The following is a 27,829-nucleotide window of genomic DNA, read 5'->3' as shown; positions in this document are numbered from 1 at the left end:
CCGTTGACAATAGGTATCACAAACTTCGGCCGGGCGCGGTGGCTCACGCCTGTAATCCCAGCACCTTGGGAGGCTGAGGCGGGCGGATCACGAGGTCAGGAGATCGAGACCATCCTGGCTAACACGGTGAAACCCCGTCTCTACTAAAAATACAGAAAATTAGCCGGGCGAGGTGGCGGGCGCCTGTAGTCCCAGCTACTCGGGAGGCTGAGGCAGGAGAATGGCCTGAACTCCAGCGGGCGGAGCCTGCAGTGAGCCGAGATCGCCCCGCTGCACTACAGTCTGGGCGACAGAGCCAGACTCCATCTCAAAAAAAAAAAAAAAAAGTATCACGAACTTCATTCTTAATCATGTACATATTGAATTGACCAAAGCTAGGCAATTGGCATCAAAACTAAAACTGGAGTCTTTCAGAATTCCAACTCCAGGCTCTGACAGTGTGTATTAACTTTGAAGCAAAGTATTTGTTTGGGCGACAAGAGGGAGAGGTTTAGGATAGTAGGTTGGCACTTTATTCGAGGCACTTCCACGAGTATTTAAGGATTTTTGAATCGTTTTCTATGCGCAGTGACCTGCAACTGCTTAGGTGTGGTTTCAAGGTGGTTTCTACTGCATCGATTTTGTTCTATATTTGCTCTTAAATTTTACACTGCACAATTATTGAACACAAGAAAATACTGATATTGCAGATTAGGAGCAAGTCCTACTGCTCAAAGGCCAAAGCGCTCTTGCCTTTGCTCAGAGCCGCTCTGTGAGATGGATGGGCCTCTCAGTCTAGGTTCTCCCAGTTTGCATACTGACTGTGCCCACACTGGCTACCGACGAGAATTGACTCTCTGCAGCCACCGTCTCCCTCCTAAAGTCCCATCCAATCAGGGTTCCGCGGGAAGAGGCGGGGCTGAGAGGCGCGCATTGTGCTTGCTTTTTGCAGTACCTGCTGCGGCTGCTTTCGGCATGGAGGAAATTTATGCGAAGTTTGTGTCTCAGAAAATCAGCAAAACCCGCTGGCGACCGCTGCCTCCGGGAAGTTTACAGACCGCGGAGACGTTCGCTACAGGATCTTGGGACAATGAGGTATCCTCGCTGATAGGGACGAGCCCCTACCTCCTCCTTCTCTCCGGCTGCGCTGACACCTGGCCTCCCGCGCGCCAACTCCCACCTTCTGGCTGGTTCTTCTCGCACTTCTAGGTCCCCCGGAACCCTGTCTCAGGCGCGGTTGCTCCGTAGCTCAGAGCCGGTGATGGCATGCCTGAGCCTCGTATCTCGTTGTGTTTTAAGCTTACCATACCATTTGAGATGTTTTGGAGCAACATTTCCGGACGGGAGCACAACTTTTATTTTCCGAGAGTTGACGTTTATGTCATCTCAAGACAAAACTTTTTGTTTTACAGGAAAATTATGTTTCACTGTGGTCTATTGGAGATTTTGGAAACTTGGACTCTGATGGAGGGTTTGAAGGAGACCATCAGTTATTGTGTGATATCAGACACCATGGTGATGTAATGGATTTACAGGTAAATCTGTGTATCATCCAAAAGCTAACTTTGAAAGTCCTAAGTAATACATTTAAACAAGCAGAGCATCGTAAAAGTTGTCTGGTGTCACCCATCGTTTACAGAAAACTGAGTGCTCTGTAAGTTATGATTTGCCCAACATCATTTAGCCATTTAGTGGCAGAAAAAGGACTGGGAAAGGGGATGTAGATTTAATCATACTTTTTTATTAATTGACTATCGACTATGTGCTAAATACCGTTTGGGGAGCTTTACAAAAATTAATAATTGTTGCATGCCAGTGAATCAAGTATCGTTACTTTGTTTTACTAATGAGAAAACTGAGACTACTATATCTTGAGCATGTACTATGTGACAGATACTGTGCAGGGGGATAACATTTTGTTTTTTGAATTCTCATAACAACTCCCTAAGTAGAGATTAGTGCTCCCGTTTTAAAGATTTACCACGATTTAGTGAACTTAACTTGGCCAAAGTCTCAAAACCAGTAGTGAGTGGTGGGGATGAAATTGAGTTTGTTTTTTTTTTTTTTTAAGATGGAGTCTCGCTCTGTCACCCAGGCTGGAGTACAGTGGCATGATCTGGGCTCACTACAACCTCCGCTTCCCGGATTCAAGCGATTCTCCTGCCTCAGCCTCCCGGGTAGCTGGGACTACAGGCGCAGGCCACCATACCCGGCTAATTTTTTGTATTTTTGATAGAGACGGGGTTTCACCATATTAGCCAGGATGGTCTCGATTTCCTGACCTGGTGATTTGCCTGCCTCGGCCTCCCAAAGTGCTGGGATTACAGGAGTGAGCCACGGCGCCCGGCCGAAATTAAGTTTTCAAATCCTGGTGTGGAGAGCCCCTGCATTTTCCATAGAAAGCTACCTAGCCCTGGCGCGCGCTTGTAATCCCAGCTACTTGGGAGGCTGAGGCAGGAGAATCGCTTGAACCCAGGCGCAGAGGTTGCAGTGAGCCGACAGTGCGCCAGCTTGGGCAACAAGAGCGAAACTGTCTCGAAAATAAAAAATAAAAAATAAATTAAATAAAATAAAAAAGAAAGCTATCTAGCTCTAGGAAAGATACATTTTTTTTTTTTGGAGACGGAGTCTCACATTGTCACCCGAGCTGGAGTGCAGTGGCACAAGCTCAGCTTACTGCAATCTCTGCCTCCTGAGTTCAAGCAATTCTCCTGCCTCAGCCTCCCAAGTAGCTGGGACATCAGGCACATGCCACCATGCCCGGCTAATTTTTGTATTTTTAGTAGAGATGGGGGTTTCACCATGTTGGCTAGGCTGGTCTTAAACTCCTGACCTCGTGGTCCACCTGGCTTGGCCTCCCAAAGTGCTAGGATTACAGGTGTGAGCCACCGTGCCCAGACGATATTTTCCTTTTCTTTTTGAGACGAGTCTTGCTCTGTCACCCAGGCTGGAGTGCAGTGGCACGATCCCGGCTCACTGCAACCCCGCCTCCTGGGTTCAAGTGATTCTTCTGCCTCAGCCTCCCGAGTAGCTGGGAGTACAGGCTCATGCCACCACGCCCAGCTAATTTATGTATTTTTAGTAGAGACAGGGTTTCAACATATTGGCCAGGCTGGTCTCGAACTCCTGACCTCGTGATCTGCCTGCCTCGGCCTCCCAAAGTGCTGTGATTACAGGCATCAGCCACCGTGCCTGGCTTTTCTTTTTTAAAATTTTTATTCTTTTTTTTGAAACTGAGTCTTGCTCTGCCAACTAGGCTGGAATGCAGGGGCTCAATCTTGGCTCACTGCAACCTCCGCTTCCCTACAACCCCAACTCATTTTTGTATTTTTGTAGAGACAAGGCCTCGCCGTCTTGCGCAAGCTGGTCTTGAACTCCTGAGCTCAAGCGATCCGTCCGCCTAGGCCTCCCAAAGTGCTGGGATTACAGGCATGAGCCACCACACCCAGCCAGGAATAATATTTTCCTAAGGTTTTATTGTGTTGGTCCCAAATTAAATCAATTGTGGGTGAATGTGTCTAGGAAAAAATATTGTTTATTCATGAAAATACTTTGTATGGCAGTTTGGCCTTTCAGCTTTATTTGCACATTTTATTTGCTTAACACTCATAGGCTCTTTGCTTTTTAAAATTGTTAGAAGATTTGCTACTAATTGAGTTAAATAAACAAATGGACTTCCTCCCTGCTGATATTTCTGAATCTTTAACAAGCAGAAATTTTCTCTTTAGTTTTTTGACCAGGAAAGAATTGTCGCTGCTTCATCAACAGGATGTGTAACAGTTTTCCTTCACCATCCAAATAACCAGGTAAAGAACTTTAGTTTGAAAGTGATTCTTTTTTTTTTTTTTTTTTTTTTGTGACGGAGTTTTGCTCTTGTTGCCCAAGCACTGGAGTGCAATGGCGCAATCTCGGCTCACCGCAGCCTCTGCCTTCTGGGTTCAAGTGATTCTCCTGCCTCAGCCTCCCAAGTAGCTGGGATTACAGGCACATGCCACCACGCCCGGCTAATTTTATATTTTTAGTAGAGACAGGATTTCTCCCTGTTGGTCAAATTGGTCTCACCTGACCTCAGGTGATCAGCCCTCTTCGGCCTCCCAAAGTGCTTTGATTACAGGTGTGAGCCACTGCGCCCAGCCAAAGATAACCTTTCTAATAGACATGCCTAGTTAATATAAGGTCCAGTTCATGTTAAGGTTTTTTTTTGAGTCATTTAGAAAAAGCTATAGAGATTAATATTTTATTTATTTTATTTTATTTTTATTTTATTTATTTTTTTTTTTTGAGACAGAGTCTCTGTCACCCAGGCTGGAGTGCAGTGGCGCGATCTCTGCTTACTGCAACCTGCACCTCCCTGGTTCAAGCAATTCTCCCACCTCAGCCTTCCAAGCAGCTGGGATTACAGGCGCGTGCCACCACACCTGGCTAATTTTTGCATTTTTAGTAGAGACAGGATTTTGCCATATTGGCCAGGCTGGTCTCGAACTCCTGATCTCAGATGATCTGCCTGCCTTGGCCTCCCAAAGTGCTAGGATTCCAGGCATGAGCCACAGCCGTGGGCCAGATATGTATATTTTAGATGTAGGTTAATTCCCATAAGAATACAAAGAGTTGCTTTTGAACATCCAACTGCTTGATACCTAAAAGTCATTACTGTAGTTTGAGATAAATGTGGGGCATTATTAAACAATATTCCTTTTGAATCTAATTCAGTGTATATAGAACTTTGATGGCAGTAGTTAATAGATTTCATTATTCTAAAGGAAAAAGGAGAGATTTATTCTTGTAGAAGGGTGTGAGTCAGAATTTAAAGATACTCTTGTTGGGAAGAAGTGCTAGTTCCTTAGTACTTTGCTTTAATAGTATCCTCATTTCTGATGCCTAGACTCTGTCACTCAACCAGCAGTGGACTACAGCTCATTACCACACAGGCCCTGGCAGTCCTTCCTATAGCAGTGCACCATGTACAGGTGTTGTGTGCAACAACCCAGAAATCGTTACAGTTGGAGAGGATGGTCGAATAAATCTCTTCAGAGCTGATCACAAGGAAGCTGTAAGAACCATAGGTAAGAAAAATCCCAGTCTGGCCAACATGGCAAAACCTCGTCTCTACTAAAAATACAAAAGTTAGGCTGGGTGTGGTGGCTCACCCTGGCAATCACAGCACTTTGGGAGGCCGAGGCGGGCGGATCTCCTGAGATAGGGAGTCCGAGACCAGCCTGACCAACAACATGGAGAAACACTGTCTCTACTAAAACTACAGAATTTGCCGGGCATGGTGGCACATGCCTGTAATCCCAGCTACTGGGGAGGCTGAGGCAGGAGAATCGCTTGAACCTGGGAGGTGGAGGTTGCAGTGAGTGGAGATTGCACCATTGCACTCCAGCCTGGGCAACAAGAGTGAAACTCTGTTTAAAAGAAAAAAAAAAAGAAAGAAAAGTTAGCCAGGCGTGGTGGCACATGCCTGTAATCCCAGCTACTCAGGAGGCTGAGGCAGGAGAATAGCTTGAACCTGAGAAGTGGAGGTTGCGGTGAGCTGTGATGGCACTCTGCACTCCCACCTGGGCGACAGAGGGAGACTCTGTTTCAAAAAAGGAAAAATCATTGTATTCCTTTCATCCATCAGAGTAATTGAGTATTTACCATATACTAAGTAAATACTGCCAGGCACGGTGGCTCATGCCTGTTACCCCAGCACTTTGGGAGGCTGAGGCGGGCGGATCACTAGGTCAGGAGATCGAGATCATCCTGGCCAATGTGGTGAAAATCCATCTCTACTGAAAATAACAAAAATTAGCTGGGTGTGGTGGCACATGCCTGTAGTCCCAGCTACTCGGGAGGCTGAGGCAGGAGAATCACAGGAACCTGGGAGGCAGAGGTTGCAGTGAGCCAAGATTACACCACTGCACACTAGCCTTGTGCCAGAGCGAAACTCCATCTCAAAAAAAAAAAAAAAGTAAACACAATGTTAAGTGATTGAGGGATATAAAAATATATGGCCAGGTGCAGTGGCTCACGCCTATAATCCCAGCACCTTAGGAAGCCAAAGTGAACAGATCATTTGAGGCCAAGAGTTTGAGACCAGTCTGGCCAACATTGCAAAACCCTTTCTCTACTAAAAATGCAAAAATTAGCTGGGCATGGTGGCACACGTCTGTAATCCCAGCTGCTTGGGAGGCTGAGGCATGAGAATTGCTTGAACCTGAGAGACTGAGAGCCTGCAGTGAGCCAAGATCACGCCACTGCACTCCAGCCTGGGTGACAGCAAGACTCTGTCTCAAAAAAATATATGTACACATGCACACAAACACACGCAAGGCAGGATCCCTTTGTCAAGAGAGTGTGTTGATGAGGCCAGTACGAATGACTGACTAGAGGAAACAGAAACCTTTTCTTTTGGCGAGAGGGCATTATCAGATAAAACATCTGGAAGCAGGTAGTAATTAATAGTTTTTCTAGGTTCTAGACCATAAGTAATACTAAAAGATGGCGTGCTAGACAAAGGGAATAGGCCAGAGGCAGGATAAAGACATTCAGAGAATGACAAAAAGTATAGTTTGACCCGACTTTAGATATTTATGTAGGAGAGATGAAAGATGAAGCAAGAGAGGAGTAAACTGGGGCCAGATTGCAAAGAGTCTATAATGCAAAATCACAGAGGTTATATCTTTTAGGTGGAAAACTAAGTGTATTGGTTCTGAACTATGCTTCAGCCAGACTTCTCTGAGGAAATTTTTTAACTGTTGACCACTCTAGACCTTTTAAATCAGAATCTCTAGGAATTAAGCCTATGAATCCATTGTGTGTGTGTGTGTGTGTGTTTGTTTGTTTGTTTTTTTAGATGGAGTCACGTTCTGTCACCAGGCTGGAGTGCAGTGGCATGACCTCAGCTCACTGCAACCTCCACCTCCCAGGTTCACGCAATTCTTCAGCCTCAGTCTCCTGAGCAGCTGGGACTACAGGCGCACACCACCACACCCAGCTAATTTTTGTATTTTTAGTAGAGACGGGCTTTCAACATGTTGGCCAGGATGTTCTTGATTTCTTGACCTTGTCATTCGCCTACCTCGGCCTCCCAAAGTGCTGGGATTACAGGCGTGAGCCACTGTACCTGGCCTTTTGTGATGTTTATTATGATTTTCATTTCTGAGTTAAGTTGCATTACTTTTTTTTTTTTTTTTTTTTTGAGACAGGGTCTTGCTCTGTCACCCAGGCTGGAGTGCAGTGGCATGATCCCAGCTCACTGCAACCTCTGCCTCCCAGGTTCAAGCGATCCTCCCACCTCAGCCTTCCAGGGATATGGGACTACAGATGCACACCACCATGCCCAGCTAATTTTTGTAGAAACGAGGTTTCACCATGTTGCCCAGGCTGGTCTCAAACTCCTGGGCTCAAGTGGTCTGCCCACCTAGGCCTCCCGAAGTGCTGAGATCGCAGACATGACCCACTGCACTGGGCGACATCACTTATTTGTTAATTAATGACCATTGCCTGGTGGCAGTGTAGAGGAGTGGCACAAACTAAAGTCCATAAAGTGTATGTTAAATTATGAGGCGTAAGTTCTAAACACTAGGAAATCAACAAAAAGGGCCATTATGACAATAAGGAATGACTTCATGGAGAGGGCGAGAGTTGATGAGGGTGAAAATGAGTAGATTTGGGATGAGTCTGCAGAATAACACAAGGTTAGAATGAGCTCTGTAGGAAGCACTGGGGTTTGGCTCAGTAAAATGGAAGTTGTAGGTCAGGGACTAGTGGGAAGTAAGATTGGGTTTAGAGGAGCTTGAACAACTCTCTCAGAAATGTGGGGTAACAATCTTAAGAGTTAAAAAGAAACGTATGAAAACTCAGCCTTCCATTTAGAAAACAGTTCAAGGCCGGGCCTGGTGGCTCACGCCTGTAATCCCAGCACTTTGGGAGGCTGAGTCAGGCGGATCACTTGAGCTCAGGAGTTTGAGACCAGCCTGGCCAACATGGTGAAAGTCCGTCTGTACTAAAAATACAAAAATTAGCCAGGCATGGTGGCATGTACCTGTAATCCCAGGTACTAGAGAGGCCGAGGCAAGAGAATCGCTTGAACCTGGGAGGGGGAGGTTTTAGTGAGCCCAGAGTGCGCCACTGCCCTCTAGCCTGGGCGACAGAGCGAGATCCGTCTCAAAAAAGAAAAAGAAAAAGAAAACAGTAAGCCAGGCGTGGTGGCTCACGCCTGTAATTCCAGCATTTTGGGAGGCCGAGGCTGGTGGATCACCTGAGGTTGGGAGTTCGAGACCAGCCTGACCAACAAGGAGAAACCCAGTCTCTACTAAACATACAAAATTAGCTGGGTGTGGTGGCACATGCCTGTAATCCCACCTACTCGGGAGGCTGAGGCAGGAGAATAGCTTGAATCCGAGAGGTGGAGATTGTGGTGAGCCGAGATCGCGCCAGTGCAGTCCAGCCTGGGCAACAACAGCAAAAAAAAAGAAACAGAAAACAGTTCAGATGTCCTGTGAGTAAATATTTTTCCCATCCAAAGAGAATCCATTTAAATATATACATTAACCATGCATTTTTCTATAGAAATTTAAATTATAAGTTACTGGAAATTGTAATATATCAATCCATGAAAGGAGTGTGATTTAAGATTTTCTTGGAAAAAAAGGGGACTCACTAACACATACTACCATTTTTTAAATTTCTAGACAATGCAGATAGTAGTACACTCCATGCTGTAACCTTTCTTCGAACTCCTGAGATTCTTACTGTAAATTCAATTGGACAGTTGAAAATATGGGATTTCAGACAACAAGGAAATGAGCCTTCTCAGATATTGTCACTGTAAGTGTTGATTTGTAATTTCAGTAATGTAATCCACAAATTAATGTGTTAGGTTGTTTATAGCTACTGGCTTTAAGCCATATTGTATTTTAATTGCATTTTAAGAGGGAGATCCCTGATTAAAATTTGGTAGAGCAAGCATAACTTGACGGGGTTGATACTACTATGCTTCATTTAGTAATTAGTTATAGTGATTCAGAGCCTTTAGTCTTTGAAGTTTGTATTATTTCATGGAGAACTTATTTCTGCTCTTTCAGTGATTGTTTAGTAGATAAAATATACTCCAGATGTAATGATTGGGGGAAAAATATAATTCCAAATATTTTTTCTGAGCAGAAATCCCCCTTTTTAGGTGTACAACCTTCTCTCATAAGAAAACAATGTGTCACACTGAAAAAATAGTTACATAAACTAAGCATTAAATAAGATGCTAAATAATATTTAGTATAATTGATGTATGAGTTTTTAAATAATCTAATAAGTGGAAATGTGATTTGTATATCTTACCATCAGATTGTCTTTCATTCCATGTCTCCAAATTGAAGTGAAAATGAATAATTGTGGCCTTGAATTATTTCAAAATTGTACTATTTAGAAATATATCTAATTTAGTTCATTTTTTTGGTATCATTAAGATTCAGCCAGGCCGGGCGTGGTTGCTCACGCCTGTAATCCCAGCACTTTGGGAGGCCGAGGCGGGCAGATCACTTGAGGTCAGGAGTTCAATACCAGCCTGGCCAACACGGTAAAACCCCGTCTCTACTAAAAATACAAAAACTAGCCAGGCATAGTCGCGCGTGCCTATAGACCCGGCTACTCAGGAGGCTGAGGCAGGAGAATCACTTGAACCTGGGAGGCAGAGTTTGCAGTGAGCCAAGATCTCGCCGTTGCACTCCAGCCTGGGCAACAAGAACAAAACTCTGTCTCAAATAAAAAAAAGATTCAGCCAGTAGCTCCAGCCACTAAGTTGTCACTTAGTTAGTTACCATATAAAACGTGTTTCTTGGCTGAGCATGGTGGCTCATGCCCGTAATCCCAACATTTTGGAAGGATCATCTGCGGTGAGAAGTTTGAGACCAGCTGGGGCAACACAGTGAGACCCCATCTCTACAAAAATTTCTTAAAATAGCCTGGCACGGTCGCATGTGCCTGTAGTCCTAGCTACTTGGAAAGCTGAGGCAAAAGGCTCTTTTGAGCCCAGCTTGCAGCAAGCTGTAGATAGGCCACTGCACTGTAGCCTGGGTGACAAGACAAGACCCTGTCTCTCTCTCCTTTTTTTTTTTTTTTTTGAGACAGAGTCTTACTCTGTCACCCAGGCTGGGGTGCAGTGGCATGATCTTGGCTCACTGCAACTTCTGCCTACCGGGTTCAAGCTATTCTCATGCCTCAGCTTCACAAGTAGCTGGAACTACAGGCATGTGCCATTGTGCCTGGCTAGGTTTTTTTTTTTTTTTCTTTGAGAAGGAGTCTCGCTGTCGCCCAGGCTGGAGTGCAGTGGCACGATCTCGTCTCACTGCAGGCTCCGCCCCCGGGGGTTCACGCCATTCTCCTGCCTCAGCCTCCTGAGTAGCTGGGACTACAGGCGCCCACCACCTCGCCCGGCTAATTTTTTTTTGTATTTTTAGTAGAGACGGGGTTTCACCGTGTTAGCCAGGATGGTCTCGATTTCCTGACCTTGTGATCCGCCCGCCTCGGCCTCCCAAAGTGCTAGGATTACAGGCGTGAGCCACCGCGCCCGGCGCCTGGCTAGTTTTTGTATTTTTAGTAGAGATGGGGTTTCGCCATTTTGGCCTGGTTGGTCTTGAACCTCAAGTCATCCATCTGCCTTGGCCTCCCAAAGTGCTGGGATTACAGGTGTGAGCCACTGAGCCTGGTCAAGACCCTGCCTCTTAAAAAAAAAAAAAAAAAGCAGGCTAGGCACAGTTACCAGTCATCCCAGCACTTTGGGAGGCCAGGGTGGCTAGATCACTGGAGCCTGGGAGTTTGAGACCAACCTGGGCAACATGGAGAAACCCCATCTCTACAAAAATACAAAAAGTTTACCAAGCATGATGGTACACACATGTACTCCCAGCAACTCAGGAGGCTGAGGTGGGAGGATACCTGAGCCCAGGGAGTTTGAGCCTACAGTGAGCAATGATTGCAGCACTGCATTCCAGCCTGGGTAAGTGAGGCCTTGTCTCAAAACAAACAAAAAACGTGTTTCCTATGTTACACAAAGATAAATTATACTTTATTTGATTTTTATGTCATCGTTATCTCCCACAAAAGGACTGGTGACCGAGTGCCACTCCACTGTGTTGATAGACATCCCAACCAACAGCATGTTGTAGCTACTGGTGGCCAAGATGGAATGTTGAGTATTTGGGATGTTAGACAAGGTACTATGCCTGTATCTCTGCTGAAGGCTCATGAAGCTGAAAGTAAGTATTGTGGAGATACAGAAAGTTTATATTGGGTGAGTTATATGACATATAATAAGCTAATAAGCACCTTTCCATAATGATACATGTGGATCATTTTACATCGTAGCTTTTAATGGCTGAATTGTGTACATTTAAATAATTATGTAATTTCTTTTTACTTGATATTTAAGTTCTTTAACGTTTGTTTTTGTTTTTTTTGGAGATGGAGCTTTACCCTTGTTGCCTAGGCTGGAGTGCAATGGTGCTATCTTGGCTCACTGCAACCTCCGCCTCCCAGGTTCAAGCGATTCTCCTGCCTCAGCCTCCCGAGTAGCTGGGATTACAGACATGCACCACCACACCCGGCTAATTTTATATTTTTAGTAGAGATTGGGTTTCTCCATGTTGGTCAGGCTGGTCTTGTACTCCTGACCTCAGGTGATCCGCCCAGCTCGGCCTCCCAAAGTGCTGGGATTACAGGCATGAGCCACCATGCCCGGCTTTTTTTTTTTTTTAAGAGACAGGGTCTGGCTCTGTCGCCCAGGCTGGAGTGCAGTGGTGCAGTCACGGCTCACTACAGCCTTGACTTCCACAGCTCAGGTGATCCTCCCACATCAGCCTCCCAAGTAGGTAGGACTATAGGTGTGTGCCACCATGCCTAGCTGATTTTTTGTTGTTGTTTGTTGGTTTTTTTGTAGATATGGGGTTTCACTTTATTGCCCAGGCTGGTCTCAAACTCCTGGGCTCAAGTGATCCTCAGGAAGTGCTGAGATTACAGGTATGAGTTATGAGCCACCACACCAACTACAGGTTTCATTCTTATACCCAAAACTGTAGTGAGAATCCTTAGATATTTATCTCTGTGTATTTTTTTTATTTTTTATTTTTTTGAAGACAGGGTCTCTGTTGCCTAGGCCAGAGTGCAGTAGTGGTGTGATCATAGCTCATTGCAGCCTTGAACTCCTGGACTTACACGATTCTCCCAAAGTGCTGGGCATAGCCATTATGCTCATGCCCGGCCTTATGTACTTATTTTCTTAGGATAATGTTTTAGAAGTAGAATTGCTAGGCCAAACATTTTGCATAGCACATTGACAGATTTTTCTACACAAAAATAATACCAGTTTAAGCCAGGCACATTGGCACATGCCTATCCAGGCTTCTCCTACTCAAGAGCCTGAGCCAGGAAGATTGCTTGAGCCCGAGAGTTTGAGGCCAGCTTAGGCAACATAACCTCTTTAAAAAGTTAATAATACTAGTTTAATCCAGGTGGGTGGCATGCACCAGCTTCTCAGGAGGCCGAGGCAGGAGGATTGCTTGAGTCCAGGAATTCAAGGCTGTAGTGCATTATGATTGTACCTATGCACTCCAGCCTGGACAATATAGTGAGACCCCACTCCCTGAAAAAAGGTGATAAAAATTATACCATTTTATATGCTGTAGTGAAGTGTGCAAGAATGCCCTTTTCCCATGCAAATGCAGGCTCTTTGTCATATTTGTTAATAAATGTTGTGCTCCTCAATTTATTATTGCATCACATCATTTTTTTAACATGAACAATAGATTTATAGCTTTTTTTTTTTTTCTTTTGATTCTGGTGGAGATGATGTAGCCAGACAGAAATTTTTCATTTTCTCACTCTGTCTTTGATATCATGCCAGAATGGATTATACTTTTTTTTTTTTTTTTTTTTTTTTTTTTTTTTTTGAGACAGAGTCTTGCTCTGTCACCCAGGCTGGAGTGCAGTGGCAGTCGTGGCTCACTGAAATCTCTGCCTCCTGGGTTCAAGCCATTCTTCTGCCTCAGCCTCCCTAGTAGCTGGGACTAAAGGCATGTGCCACCATGTGTGGCTAATTTTTGTATTTTTAGTAGGAACGGGGTTTCACCATGTTGACCAGGCTGGTCTCAAATTCCTGACCTCAGGTGATCCGCCTGCCTTGGCATCCCAAAGTGCTGAGATTACAAGTGTGAGCCACTGCGCCCAGCCCTGTGTATTTTTTTTTAAATGGGGTCTCTCTCACCCAGGTTAAAATGCAGTGGTGTGATCACAGCCCACTGCAGCCTCAGCCTTGCCTCCCTGGCTCAATCAATCCTCCCACCTCAGCCTCCCGAGTAGCTGAGGCTACAGGCACGCACCCCCACTACATCCGGCTAATTTTTTATTTTTTGTAGAGACAGGGTCTAACTATGTTGGCCAGGCTGGAGTGCAGTGGCATGGTACCTCACTTAAGCCTCAACCTTCTGGGGTCAAGTGATCCTCTTGCCTTGCCCTTCTGAGTAGCTGAGACTACAGGTATGTGCCACTACACCTAGCTAATTTTTTTATTATTAGATTTCTATAGAAATTATGATTCCATAAAAGATTTTGAGGAAATGATGACCGGGGGCGGTGGCTTATGCCTGTAATCCCAGCACTTTGGGAGGCCAAGGCAGGTCAATCACCCTGAGGTCAGGAGTTCGAGACCAGCCTGACCAACATGGAGAAAGCCCGTTGCTACTAAAAATACAAAATTAGCCGGGCGTGGTGGCACGTGCCTGTAATCCCAGCTACTAGGGAGGCTGAGGCAGCAGAGTCACTTGAACCTGGGAGGCAGAGGTTGTGGTGAGCCGAGATCGCACCATTGCACTCCAGCCTGGGCAACAAGAGTGAAACTCCGTCTTAAAAAAAAAAAAAAAGATTCTGAGGAAATGAGGAAGACTGGTATCTTTCAGAATTGAATGTGATTTTGAAATATATAGAATTTCTTTGGGGCTGGGCACGGTAGTTCATGCCTGTAATTCTAGCACTTTGGGAGTCCAAGGCAAACAGATCGCTTGAGCCCAGTTGTTTGAGACCAGCCTGGGCAACATGGGGAAACCCCTTGTCTGTTAAAAATACAAAAGTTAGCCAGGTATGGTGATGCATGCCTGTAGTCCTAGCTACTCAGGAGGCTGAGATAGGCGGACTGCTTAAGCCTCGGAGGTCAAGGCTGCAGTGAGCCATGACCATGCCATTCTGCACTCCAGCCTGGGTGCCAGAGCAAGACCCTGTTTCAAAAAGAGAGAGAATTTCTTTGAGTTGAATTGTGTAGAAGTTTGTCACTGCCCTATGTTCCTAAAGTATGAAGCATAAATATGTGGGCTAAGAAATAGTTTCTCTTGATAAATAATCAACAAGTAAAAAATAAAAAGCCCTCCATCTGCAACTGGATCCAAATTCTTGGAACATTTCCAAATTTTGGTTTGCTAGAAGTCAGTTGCTATTTCTGTGATAAAGACCAGAAGTATTCAGCATCTTGGCATTAACCAATATTGGATATTGCCTCTTAGAAATTCATTTTTATATTTCATTAGGGTCTTTCTCAGTTTTTCCAATAATATAATCTTCATATATTAATGACACAGGAATTGAAAAATAAGACAACTTACCAATTAAAAAAAAACTTTTCCGTAAAAGACAGTCATTCCTAGCTGGGCACACACCTGTAATTCCAGCACTTTTCGGAGGCTGAGACAGGAGGATTGCTTGAGGCCAGGAGTAGAAGACCAAGGTAGACAACATAGCAAAACCCTGTCTCTATTTAAAAAAATAAAATGAAGCATTTTCATAAAGTAATAGGGTTAAATGTTTTAGCAATGATTTTTTTTTCTTTCTTTTTTTTTTTTTTTGAGACATAGTTTTGCTGTTTTTGCCCAGCCTGGAGTGCAGTGATGCAATCTCAGCTCACTGCAACCTTGCCTCCCGGGTTCAAGCAATTCTCCTACCTCAGCCTCCCAAGTAGCTGGGATTACAGGCACCTGCCACCACGCTGGGCTAATTTTTTGTATTTTTGGTAGATACAGGGTTTCACCATGTTGGTCAGCTGGTCTTGAACTCCAGATCTCAGGTGATCCACTCACCTCGGCCTCCCAAAGTGGTAGGATTACAGGCGTGAGCCACTGAGCCTGGACTTTTTTTTTTTTTTTTTTTTCCTTGAGACGGAGTCTCGCTCTTGTTGCCCAGGCTGGAGTGCAATGGTGTGATCTTGGCTCACTGCAACCTCTGCCTCCCGGGTTCAAGCGATTCTCCTGCCTCAGCCTCCTGAGTAGCTGGGATTACAGGCACCCACCACCATGCCTGGCTAATTTTTAGTATTTTTAGTAGAGACGGAGTTTCACCATGTTGGCCAAGCTGGTCTCGAACTCCTGACCTCAAGTGATCCACCCACCTTGGCCTCCCAAAGTGTTGGGATTACAAGCGTGAGCCACTGCGCCCGGCTACTATTTTCATTTATTTCCTTACCCAGTACACAAATTTAGTTGGCTTCTTTTTCCTTTCTTTTTTTTTTTTTTCCTCAGAGTCTCACTTTGTCGCCCAGGCTGGAGTGCAGTGGTGCGAGCTCGGCTCACTGCAACCTCTGCCTCCCAGGTTCAAGTGATTTTCCTGTCTCAGCCTCCTAAGTAGCTGGGACTACAACCATGCGCCACCACACCTGGCTAACTTTTGCATTTTTAGTAGAGATGGTGTTTCACCATGTTGCCCAGGCTGGTCCTGACCTCAGGTGATCCACCTGCCTTAGCCTCCCATAGGGTTCTTTTTCCTTTCTATGTGTTATAGCCATTGGAAAGTTATGTCTTTTCTTTAATTCTGAAGGCTTTAATTTTTATGACAGACTTGAGGCTTGAAGGTATGTGATGGAGGATAATGGAAGATGGTGCCTAGAGATGGGGGTTTAATGTTGTTTGTTCAGCTAATCTACACAGGAATGAGCTTCTTGATTCTTGTCTCTTAGTGTGGGAAGTTCACTTTCACCCATCCAACCCAGATCATCTGTTTACCTGCTCTGAAGATGGATCCCTCTGGCACTGGGATGCTTCCACAGATGTACCTGAAAAGTCGTCACTCTTTCACCAAGGTAAAACTTTTTAATGAATACTGTTATGTGTACTTTTTTTTTAAGACAGAGTCTCACTCTATCACCCAGGCTGGAATGCAGTGGCACGATCTCAGCTCACTGCAACCTCCGCCTCCTGGGTTCAAGCGATTCTTGTGCCTCAGCCTCCCGAGTAGATGGGACTATATGCACGCACCACCATGCCCGGCTAATTTTTTTGTATTTTTAGTGGAGATGGGGTTTCACCATGTTGGCCAGGCTGGTCTCAAACTCCTGACCTCAAATGATCCGCCTGCCTTAGCCTCCCAAAGTGCTGGGATTACAGGAGTGAGCCACCACACCTGACCTTTTTTTTGAGACAGAGTCTTACTCAGTCACCCAGACTGGAGTGTAGTGGTGCAATCTCAGCTCACTGCAACCTCTGCCTCTCAGGTTCAAGCTTTTCTTGTGCCTCAGCTTCCCTAGTAGCTGGGATTACAGGTGTGTGCCACCACAACTGGCTAATTTTTTTTTTTTTTTTTTGAGACTGAGTCTTGCTCTGTCGCCCAGGCTGGAGTGCAGTGGCGCAGTCTCGGCTCACTGCAAGCTCCGCCTCCCAGGTTCACGCCATTCTCCTGCCTCAGCCTCTCCGAGTAGCTGGGACTACAGGCGCCCGCCACCACGCCTGGCTAATTTTTTGTATTTTTAGTAGAGACGGGGTTTTACTGTGGTCTTGATCTCCTGACCTCGTGATCTGCCCGCCTCGGCCTCCCAAAGTGCTGGTATTACAAGCGTGGGCCACCGCGCCCAGCCAACTGGCTAATTTTTTTGTATTTTTAGTAGAGATGGGGTTTTGCTATGTTGGCCAGGCTGGTCTCAAACTCCTGGCCTCAAGTGATCTGACCACCTCAGCCTCCCCAAAGTGCTGGGATTACAGGTGTGAGCCACTGTGCCCAGCCCGTTATGTGTAATTTTATCATACTTTTATTTTGTTTTGTTTTGTTTCAGACAGCGTCTCACTCTGACATGCAGGCTGGACTGCAGTGGCATGATCACAGCTCGCTACATCCTTACCCTCCTGGGCTCAAGCGATCCTCCTGCGCCAGCCTCCCAAATAGCTAAGACCAGAGATGCTTGCAACCACAACCAGCTAATTTTTTATATATATATATATTTGTAGACACAAGCTCTCACTATGCTGCCCAGGCTGGTCTCAAACTCCTGAGCTCAAGCGATCCTCCTGCCTGGGCCTCCCGAGGTGTTGCGATTATAAGCGTGAGCCGCTGTACCCAGCCATTTTATACTTTTAAGTACCAAATTAGACATCCTCGTATTTTTTACTTAATGGCAAAACATTTTTATTCTCTTGCCTCAGTAAATTTGAGTATCACAGGGCTTGAAATCTGTCAAGTTACTTACTACTGTATGGCTGATGGCTAGAAATGCTATAAGCTGGCTCACTTGAGACAGCCAAGGTTCTCCTTTGTGAGTGCCATTAACCTGGACCCTCATGCCATAGCATAGACACAGGCAAATCTTTTATATTGCATTGCCAAGTTTGTGTGAATGGCAAGAAAAAAGTTGATATTTGATGTAACTGAGGGTACTGGTTTCTTCTCAAGTTAAATGGCCTGGTCTCAGGCCGGGTGTGGTGGCTCACGCCTGTAATCCCAGCACTTTGGAAGGCCGAGGCAGGTGGATCACCTGAGTTTGGGAGTTCAAGACCAGCCTGACCAACATGGAGAAACCCCGTCTCTACTAAAAATACAAAATTAGCCGGGTGTGCTGGCTCATGCCTGTAATCCCAGCTATTCAGGAGGCTGAGTCAGGAGAATTGCTTTTACCCGGGAGACAGGTTGCAGTGAGCCGAGATCGCACCATTGCACTCCAGCCTGGATAGCAAGAGTGAAACTCCATCTCAAAAAGAAAAAAAGGCCTGCTTTCCTCATTACAGTCAGTGGTAGGTTATGGTCAGCCAAAAACCATGCACTTGTAATCAGGGTTTATGTGTTTTTGCATTTTCCAAGTTTCCTGTTTTTGAGGGTTTGTCTGTGGTTCCAAAGTTCTTTTGCTTATTCATTCATTCAGAAATATTTACTGAATGCCTACCATGTGGTAGGCATTCTTCTAGGTGTTGGGCATATAACAGTGAGCAGAACGAAATGTCGACATACATAGAGCAAATATTCTAGTAGACAGTTAAAAAATAGATAATGTATCATTAAGAGTCCAATTAGAATGTCAGAAACTACCTTAGATGTGGAAGGAATTGGTCTCATGTGTTAGAAGGGCTGGGAAAACAAAAGGTAATAGGAGGGGTGCTGGGAGAACAAATAGAAAGAAAAGGGAACACCCAGAAATAATAATTGTTAGTACCCCTGCTACTGCACTGCTGAAAATGCTGTTAAAGTTTGTTCTGAATTAGGAGAAAAGGCGCTCCCTCAACCAGGCTGGAACTACCACTAGTGTTGTTGCCAGAAACCTGGAGCAGGAAGGAGCTGCTTCTCCCCTCCGCCTTCCAGTCACCCACTATTAATACCTGCTATTGGCAAGGCCCATCTGGATGGCAGATGGCAAAGCAGCCTGGAAAGTGGAGTTTGCCGACTTCCACCTCCTACAGTATATAGTGGAGCACAGAAAAGTGGAAAAGGAGACTGAAAAGAAAAAGGAGGCCGGGCACAGTGGCTCACACCTGTAATCCCAGCAATTTGGGAGGCTGAGGCGGGCTGATGACCTGAGGCCAGGAGTTTGAGACCAGCGTGGTCCAACATGGTGAAACCCTGTGTCTACTAAAAATACAAACATTAGCCGGTCGTGGTGGTGGGTGCCTGTAATCCCAGCTACTCTGGAGGCTGAGGCAGGAGAATAGCTTGAACCCAAGAGTTGGAGGTTGCTGTGAGCCAAGGTCGCGCCACTGCACTCCAGCCTGGGCAACAGAGCGAGACTCCGTCTCAAAAAAAAAAAGAAAAGAAAAAGGAAAATAACATGGCCAAATACACTGCTAATTACCATGAAGAAGAATACAGCAGAGTAGGAGGATAAAGAATAAAGACGGGTGAGGGGAGCCACTCTAGTGAGAGTCATAAGAAGAGGCCACTTGGCAGAAGGAACATTTGAGCAGAGACTTAAGAGAAGTGAAGGCGTAAGTGACATGAAAGCATTCCAGGCAGAGGAAACAGCAAATGCTGAGGGCCTGAGACAGAGAACTGCAAGGACACCATGGTTGCAGCTCAGGCAGCAGGGTACAGTGGTGGGAGATAAGGACTGGTGGCTGAGGAGCCCTGGGACTTTGTAGCCCATGATAAGGACTTTAGACTTACTGAAGGGGGAGGAGAAAAGTGGAAACAGGGAGATGAGAAAGGAGTCTTATCACAGTGGCTTGAATAATGTGTTAATCTTTACAGTGTCCAAGAGCAATGTAAAATGTAGGGGCAGTAAAAGATAAACAGAAAAACTAAGGGGAAAAAAATTCTAAAACTTCTCCAGAAAAATTCTGGAGCGGAGAGCATGTGTGGAGCATGCATGCATGTGCATGCTATAACTTCATCTACAGAGAAACAAACAGTTTCATCTAAGGATTAACTAAGTATGTACTTCGTTTTTACTTCCTTCCTCCCCTAACCGCACAGTCTTGAACTTGCAAGTTTACTTTTAAGGAACCTTGGTTAGACTGGAAATAAAACTTTATTCTGTGTCTACTATTACAAGGCACAGTATTAGACACTGTGAAAAGGTAAAACAAATATAAAATATGCATCCTGCTCTTAAGACATACTTAGTCATGGACAGAGGCATGGATAGTTCAATTAGGATATAAGAATTGTTATAAAGTAGTAAATTAATGGTACATACAAGTGCTGAGGGTTCGAGGAAAGAGAAAAACATGAAGTAGAGGTTGTCTTCAAAGGTTTCTTAGAGAAGGAAGTTCAGCCATATTTTAAAGGATCAGTAAGATTTTAAATGTACTAATCTTTAAGCTTCAAGACATAGGGACTTGGCACAGAGCACTCAGCACAGAGCCTGGCACATAGTAGGTACTCAGTCATTTGTTGAGTGAATTAAATTTGTACTTATTTGATACGATAGCAAGTTGAGAGGAAAGTAAGTTGCGAACAATGACTAAAATTGAAATATACTGCCTCTGCCTCACTTTATTCTATAGTAAGTACAATGCACTGTTAGAGATAAAACCTTATAATCTAGTAGTGTTCTAATCTACTTGTAAGAACGTCTATCTAAAAAGCATAAGAATGAAAGATTTGAGGTAAAGCAATTATATTTTTAGAAATATAGTAACAAATATATATTTAGAAATATATTTCTAGAAATGTTCATCTAGAAATATGTCTAGAAATTCTTTCTCATGATCATTTTATTTTGTTATTACCCAAGAGTTTATATTTCCATATATTACCTACATCTTTGGTTTCTTTTTTTCTTTCTTTATTCAACTTGTCTGCTGGCCGTTTTGCTACCTTTCTGAGACTTTCCATTAAAAGATGAACAGAAAGACAGTCAGTTGAAATAATCTGCTTTTCCTGAAGACTTCAAGTTTGGTATCCATATTATCCTATGGAAATTTGAATATTTAATATCACTGAATAAGCCTTTGGTCCAAAGTGGTGATGTATAATAATGGAATTATTAGCCTATTATTCTGAGAACTAAACACATTGATATTATCACCTTTCTAAATATCAGTAGAAGTTTGGATGTTTACTAATATAAAAGTCATCTTGAAAGATTTCTTCCTTTTCTTTTTTTCTCCCAGGAGGAAGAAGCAGTACTTTTTTGTCTCATAGCATTAGTAACCAAGCTAATGTTCACCAGTCTGCCATTAGCTCCTGGCTCAGCACTGATCCTGCAAAAGACCGAATTGAAATCACAAGCTTACTTCCCAGTAGGTCTCTGTCTGTCAACAGTTTGGATGTTTTAGGTCCTTGTCTTGTTTGTGGAACCGATGCAGAAGCAATTTATGTTACTAGACATCTTTTTTCTTAGAAGTACTATAATTATAAGATTTCAGATAGAACATTAGCCTTTTGAAATCCAACTTCTGTGCAAAATTTTATTATCAGAACATACGAGATTTGCAGGGGAAACATCAGTAAACTACCATTAATGTCAATGCCCAGTTTTGACTTTTGTTAGCCTGACACTCCCAAACAGTTGTAGAATCCAGTAGATGACTGATGGCAAAAGATTGTGAACATGCGGAAGAAAATCAATGGGATTCTGGTGCTGATGAATAGGTTGCCTTCAGAGTATTATTGACAGACAGCTTGTGGAACTAGTTCTGTATTTTTGATGTTGTGGGAATTAACACATCATTGGTGGTTATGGGAACTACCAATGGGTTCCTACAATTTTTATCAGTAGCATGTGGAGTATACACCTTCCTAGTGGCAGTTGCCAATGTTAACGATTATTCTTTTTATTGCAAGTATTTCCTATGATCCTTCCACACTTTATTTCCTTAATTATAATAATAAACTTTTTCAGAAAGAATTGAGTAGAGCAAAAATGACAAAAATGTATAGCTGTGTTCAATTTTTTTTTTTTTTTTTTTTTTTTGAGGCAGAGTCTTGCTCTGCTGGAGTGCAGTGGTGCAATCTCGGCTCACTGCAACCTCCACCTCCCAGTTTCAAGCGATTCTCCTGCCTCAGTCTCCTGAGTAGCTGGAACTACAGGTGTGCGCCACTACGCCCAGCTAATTTTTGTATTTTTAGTAGAGACAGAGTTCACCATGTTGGCCAGGATGGTCTCGATCTCTTGACCTCATGATCCACCCGCTTCGACCTCCCAAAGTGCTGGGATTACAGGTGTGAGCTACTGCACCCGGCCTGGAATTTTTTTAAAGTGAAAATGTTTTGACAAGTTCCTTTTTCAGAATAGGTTTTTGAGCAGAACTCTTTCAGCTCATTAGACCCAACTTTGCTTTTGTTTAGCTTCACAGCATAGCTGAAAGTTGCCAAACTGGACATTGTGCAATAAAGTAGAATTCTGTATTGATAAGCGAACTATTTCCAAACTAAAAATGTGATAGATAAAAGTGTGATTCATCAAATGATATGATCAGAGTAAATAATTTTGCCATTTTAATTCTTTTACTTTGTTTTAGCCACCTATAGTCTTACCAACCATCTTTATCCTTGTCTGCAGGGATAATAATGAACTAATGTAGTGTTTTAAGATAATTTAATGATACTATCTTTCCAAACTTTGTTAGATTTTAAATGTATTATTGACCTGAGACCTTAATGACAAATCACTGCTATTAGACAATTGAAGTGTTCATTTACTTTGTAATTCCAATAATCATAGTTATGGAATTATGGTAAGGTTTTGCTTTTCTGTCCTAATAAATATATATATTTTTTGAGATGGAGTTTTGCTCTTGTTGCTGAGGCTGGAGTGAAATGGCATGATCTCAGCTCACTGCAACCTCCGTCTCTTAGGTTCAAGCAATTCTCCTGCCTCAGCCTCCCAAGTAGCTGGGATTACAGGTGCTCACCACCACACCCAGCTAATTTTTGTATTTTTAGTAGAGATGGGGTTTCACTGTGTTGGCCAGGCTGGTCTTGAACTGACCTCGTGGTCTACCTGCCTCAGCCTCCCAAAATGCTGGGATTACAGGCATGAGCCACCGCTCCCGGCTGATTTTTGTATTAATAGTAGAGACGATAGGGTTTCACCATGTTGGCCAGGACTGGTCTCAAACTCCTGACCACAGGTAATCAGCCCGCCTCGGCCTCCAAAAGTGCTGGGATTACAGGCGGGAGCCACGGCGCCCTACCTATTTTCAAGTCTTTTAATGCCACTTTACCTCAGGGGTTTTGGGTTTTTGATCTGTCTATAGTATTATTGCTGGGACTAATTTTTTAAAGACTTTTTGTTACTACTAAATAATTACAGAAAAAGCAAAGTCAAAAGAAAATTTTAAGTACTTAGAATTTCAAACAGACAATATTCTTTTCATATCCGTTTCTATCCATCAATGTGTATAATTTTTTAATAAAATGAAATATACATATTTGTGGATGCACGTTCCCTAACATTTTTTCTATTATCATTTTAAACTGCTATGTAATATTCTAAGGTATATGTGTGTGTACCATAATTTATTTCATTTGGTTGCCTATTATTATTTCATGTTTCCAGCTTCTCATTATTATGATTAGTGCTATAACGCCTATTTGATTTAATTTGCATTTCTTTTAAAACTTGGCTTTTATTCTTGGTGTTTTGTTTTTGTTTTTTGTTTTTTGTTTTTTTGAGACGGAGTCTTGCTCTGTAACCAGGCTGGAGTGCAGTGGTGCAATCTCAGCTCACTGCAACCTCCACTTCCCAGGTTCAAGCGATTCTCCTGCCTCAGCCTCCCGAGTAGCTGGGATTACAGGCGTGCGCCACAACAGCCGGCTAATTTTTTGTATTTTTAGTAGAGACGGGGTTTCACTATGTTAGCCAGCCTGGTCTCGAACTCCTTACCTCAGGTGATCCACCCACCTCAGCCTCCCAAAGTGCTGGGATTACAGGTGTGAGCCACCATGCCAGCCAAATCATTTGATGTGTTTCTTAATACTTTTTGTTCCCTGGCATGCTGTCCTGTCCTAGGTTTATATAAATAACCTGTAATTCCTTTTAATATAAATAACCTGTAATTCCTTTTATTTTGTGGTTTTGTATTTTGCATGTAATGATTGCATTTGGAATGTAATTTAATGCATCTGAAGTTTTTTTCTTTTTATTATGGATAATTTCAAACATATGAAAAGGATGGTTTTATTAACCTATGTACTCATCGCCCAGCTTCATCAATTAACAACACACAGCCAGTCTTTGCTGCTGTTCATTCCCCACCCCTGCTCTGGATCACTGTAAAGCAAATTCCAGATGGCATTTCAATCATAATTCTTCACTGTACATCTCTGAAGGATGAGGAACACATACACACTTTTTTTTGGGCAGGGGGTAGGTAGGGGAGACAGGGTCTCACTCTGTGACCCAGGCTGAAGTGCAGTGGCATGATCACAGCTTATTGCAGCCTCAACCTCCCAAGCTCAAGCAATCCTCTCACCTCAGCATCCTAAGTAGCTGGGACTACAGGTGTGTGCCACCACATCCAGCTAATTTTTAAAATTTTTTTTGTAGAGATAGGGTCTCACTATATTGCCCAGGCTGGTCTTGAACTCCTAGCCTCAAGCGATCCTCCTGCCTTGGTTTTCCAAAGTGCTTGGATTACAGACCTGAACCACTGTGCCTGGCCTCTTGTCAATCCTAATATCACAAAAGTAGACAAGTAGATATTATGTGCTTCCTGATGTAATACAAAAGGAATAAATAACACCACCTATGAAATACTCTTGCCCAGAAGAAACTACTTGTCTTTCATTTTGTGGCATTCCAGGAGTAAGTAAAAACCATACACTTGTTCAGCTCAGCGTAGGTTTTTTCCTAGCACTGAAAAGTAGACCAGATAATTTAGATAATTGCTGTTACCCTAAATATCATTTTAAGGACTGTTTTCAGCCTAGCTGTCCTTCCCCAACTCCTTGCAACAAAACTGAACCTGATTTACCTGTCTTTACAGACACTACAGGAGACAAAAGAACACGTTAAATGACAACATATTGTCCTGTAGTTGCGCTATTAAGACAACATCATGTTGTCCTGTCCACCATGCCCAACTAATTTTGTATTTTTAGTAGAGATGGGGTTTCTCCATGTTGGTCAGGCTGGTTTCAAACTCCCGACCTCAGATAATCAGCCTGCCTCAGCCTCCCAAAGTGCTGGGATAACAGGCGTGAGCCACTGAGTATTTGTAACCATAAGAGAAAGTATATTTTAACAGCATTACATTTCATGCCAGTTGACAAGTTCTGCCAATTTTAATAAGAAACTAAGCTTTATGTAATATAACACCGTAATTTATGAATTTGTTCATTGTCACTGCCTTTATTCATGAAACTATCAAATAGAGTGTCTTTCAAGGGTTGCAGGATCTTAGAGGTAGGAAGTACCTTGATGATCATCTCCAGCCTAAATTTCATTATCCTTTCTATGGTATTCCCAACAAATTATCATCCAACGTATACTTAAAAACATATGGTGGCCAGGCACGGTGGCTCACACCTGTAATGCTAGCACTTTGGGAGGCTGAGGTGGGTGGAGCACCTGAGGTCAAGAGTTTGAGATCAGCCTGGCCAACATGGCAAAACCCTGTCTCCACTAAAAATGCAAAAAAAAAAAATTAACCGGGCATGGTGGCAGGCATCTATAATCCCAGCTACTCGGGAGGCTGAGGCAGGAATGTTGCTCGAACCCAGGAGACAGAGGTTGCAGTGACCCAAGATCGTGCCACTTCACTCCAGCCTGGGCAAAAGAGCAAAACTTCATCTCAAAAAATATACATATATATGGAGACAAAGTTTCCCATTTTCCAATACAGTTTCACATTTGAACAGCTCTAATTGATACAGCTTTATGGCAGGGTTTTAGTGTGTAAGTGGGATCCAAAACACTCAATCCTGTAAAAGGGTACAGTCCTATTGTATGTTAACACACTGATATGTGAGCCTATGAGATGAGCCAATCACCAGTTGTTATATTCGAATCTGCTTTGTGTTGGGATGCTTTAATGTAGGGTTTCACTAAATAAATGAATATTCATATACTGAACTGAAATTTGCTTCCATCTGTCTTATCTCAGGAGCCACACACACAAAATTCCTCTCATCACATATTCAAATATTCAAAATTGATTATTATAGTCTCTCCAGTGAAGGTTTCCTTCTCATTCTTTCTTGCCATTTTTGGCTAAATCCTTCTTATCCTTCAAGACTCCTTCTAGGTGTCATTTTCTCCAGACAGCTTTTACTGGCCTCCAGCAATCCGGACTAAATTGCACTCTACTTCAAAAGCCCATTGTGCAGAACTTAAATTGTGCGCAAAGCAGTGTGTTAAGGAGCCTGTCTCCCCCTACTGGGCCACAAGATCAAGAACAGGGCCCATGTCTTAGTGTAACAGTGTTTAACAGTATCTGAACCATAGTAAGCAATGAGTCACTGTTAATTGACCTTGTTTTCACAATCTGGTTTTCCCTTTAAAAATTACTCCTCTTCGTCAAAGGCTTTTTTTTTTTTTTTTTTTTTTGACACTTTAAGTCTCGCTCTGTCGCCCAGGCAGGAGCACAATGGCACGATCTCAGCTCACTGCAACCTCCACCTCCCAGGTTCAAGCGATTCTCCTGTTTCAGCCTCCCAAGTAGCAGGGATTACAGGTGTGCGCCCAGCTAATTTTTTGTATTTTTAGTAGAGACGGGCTTTCACCATGTTGGCCAGGCTGGTCTTGAACTCCTAACCTCAAGTGATCCACCCTTCTCGGCCTTCCAAAGTGCTGGGGTTATAGGCATGAGCCACTGTGCTCGGCCAGAGGCCCTCTTTTAAGTGTGACTTGCAAGATAAACACTTTTTCATATATTGTCTACCTTGCTGATTATGACAGAAATCTTGCCATCCTGTTAATAGGAATGATATTCCTTTGTAATGCTGTCTCAGCTTTCTGAAGTGTTCACATGTGATACTCCTAAGCCACACTTCCTATATTCGGAAGTTAATACAAATGGTTTTTAATCCTTAATATGGGCCTTTCTTGTTCTAAGAAAAATTTCATTTCAATATGGGAAAGGACTATTTTCTTTGAACCTTTTGTAGAAGCTATTATTTTCTCCATAATTAGCTCAGCATGCTCTCTCCACTTTCATCCCATTGATTAGGAAAGATGTTTGAGACAGGATTTCACTCTGTCACCCAGGCTGGAGTGCAGTGGTGTGATCCCCAGCTCACTACAGCCTTGACATCCTGGACCCAAGTGATCCTCCCACCTCGGTCTCCCAAGTTTCTGGGACTGCAGGCATGTACCACCAAGCCTGACTAATTTTTGCAATTTTTATTGAGTTGGGGTTTCACTATATTGCCCAGGATCGTCTTGAACTCCTGGGCTCAAGCAATCTACTTGCCTTGGCCTCCCAAAGTGCTAGGATTACAGGCAAGAGCCACCATGCCCAGCCAGAAAGATGTTAAATGAAATGAAGTTTTTAGGCCCACTGCTGGAGTCTTCTCAATTATCAATGAAACATGAATCTTTGGTATTTGGCTACAGTTATTGAAATATTTATAAAACAACCTAATTTATTGACATTTCATTCCATTTATCTTATTTCCAAGGTTATTGTGAGAAAATGTGCTGTAGTTATACTATCAAAAATTTGGCATAATTGAAAAATTCCTGGTCCTTTGTGAATAGTACTTCTATTTAATTGTATTGTGGAAACATCCTTTTAATAATCCACTCTAGATTCTTGTCCAAGAAGCATACTAAATTCAAAAGTATATAGTTTATATCGAGCCTTTAGTTAAGCTTACGGTGTCAATAGTATCTAGCTCAGACTAATAGAAGGTCTGGCCAGGTGCAGTGGCTCACGCCTGTAATCCCAGCACTTTGTGAGGCCAAGGTGGGGATGGATCACCTGAGGTCAGGTGTTCAAGACCAACATGGCGAAACCCCGTCTCTACTAAAAACACAAAAATTAGCCTGGCCTGGTGGCAGGCGCCTGTAGTCCCAGCTACTCGGGAGGCTGAGGCAGGAGAATCACTTTGAACCCAGGAGGCAGAGGTTGCAGTGAGCCGAGATCATGCCACTGCACTCCAGCCTGTCAAGAGAGCAAGACTCCATCTCAAAAAAAAAAAAGAAAAGAAAAAATTGGGCCGGACACGGTGGCTCACACCTGTAATTCCAGCA

The 27,829-nt window shown here is 43.5% G+C and overlaps 1 protein-coding gene across 1 annotated transcript; it reads left to right on the top strand.

Annotated features, from left to right (window-relative positions):
* The first annotated feature begins 913 nt into the window (after positions 1-913).
* Positions 914-22,412, top strand: NUP43 (nucleoporin 43). The gene is made up of 8 exons (XM_030809829.1): positions 914-1,074; positions 1,392-1,514; positions 3,708-3,785; positions 4,862-5,042; positions 8,658-8,793; positions 11,065-11,216; positions 15,950-16,072; positions 20,802-22,412. Exons 1-8 carry the CDS (start codon positions 955-957, stop codon positions 21,029-21,031), a joined length of 1,143 nt encoding a protein of 380 aa, XP_030665689.1. The 5' UTR covers positions 914-954; the 3' UTR covers positions 21,032-22,412.
* The last annotated feature ends 5,417 nt before the right edge of the window (positions 22,413-27,829 follow it).

The sequence above is a fragment of the Nomascus leucogenys genome, chromosome 3, assembly GCF_006542625.1.
Source record: "Nomascus leucogenys isolate Asia chromosome 3, Asia_NLE_v1, whole genome shotgun sequence".
NCBI lineage: Eukaryota > Metazoa > Chordata > Mammalia > Primates > Hylobatidae > Nomascus > Nomascus leucogenys.
This window is presented reverse-complemented; position numbering and strand designations above follow the sequence as displayed.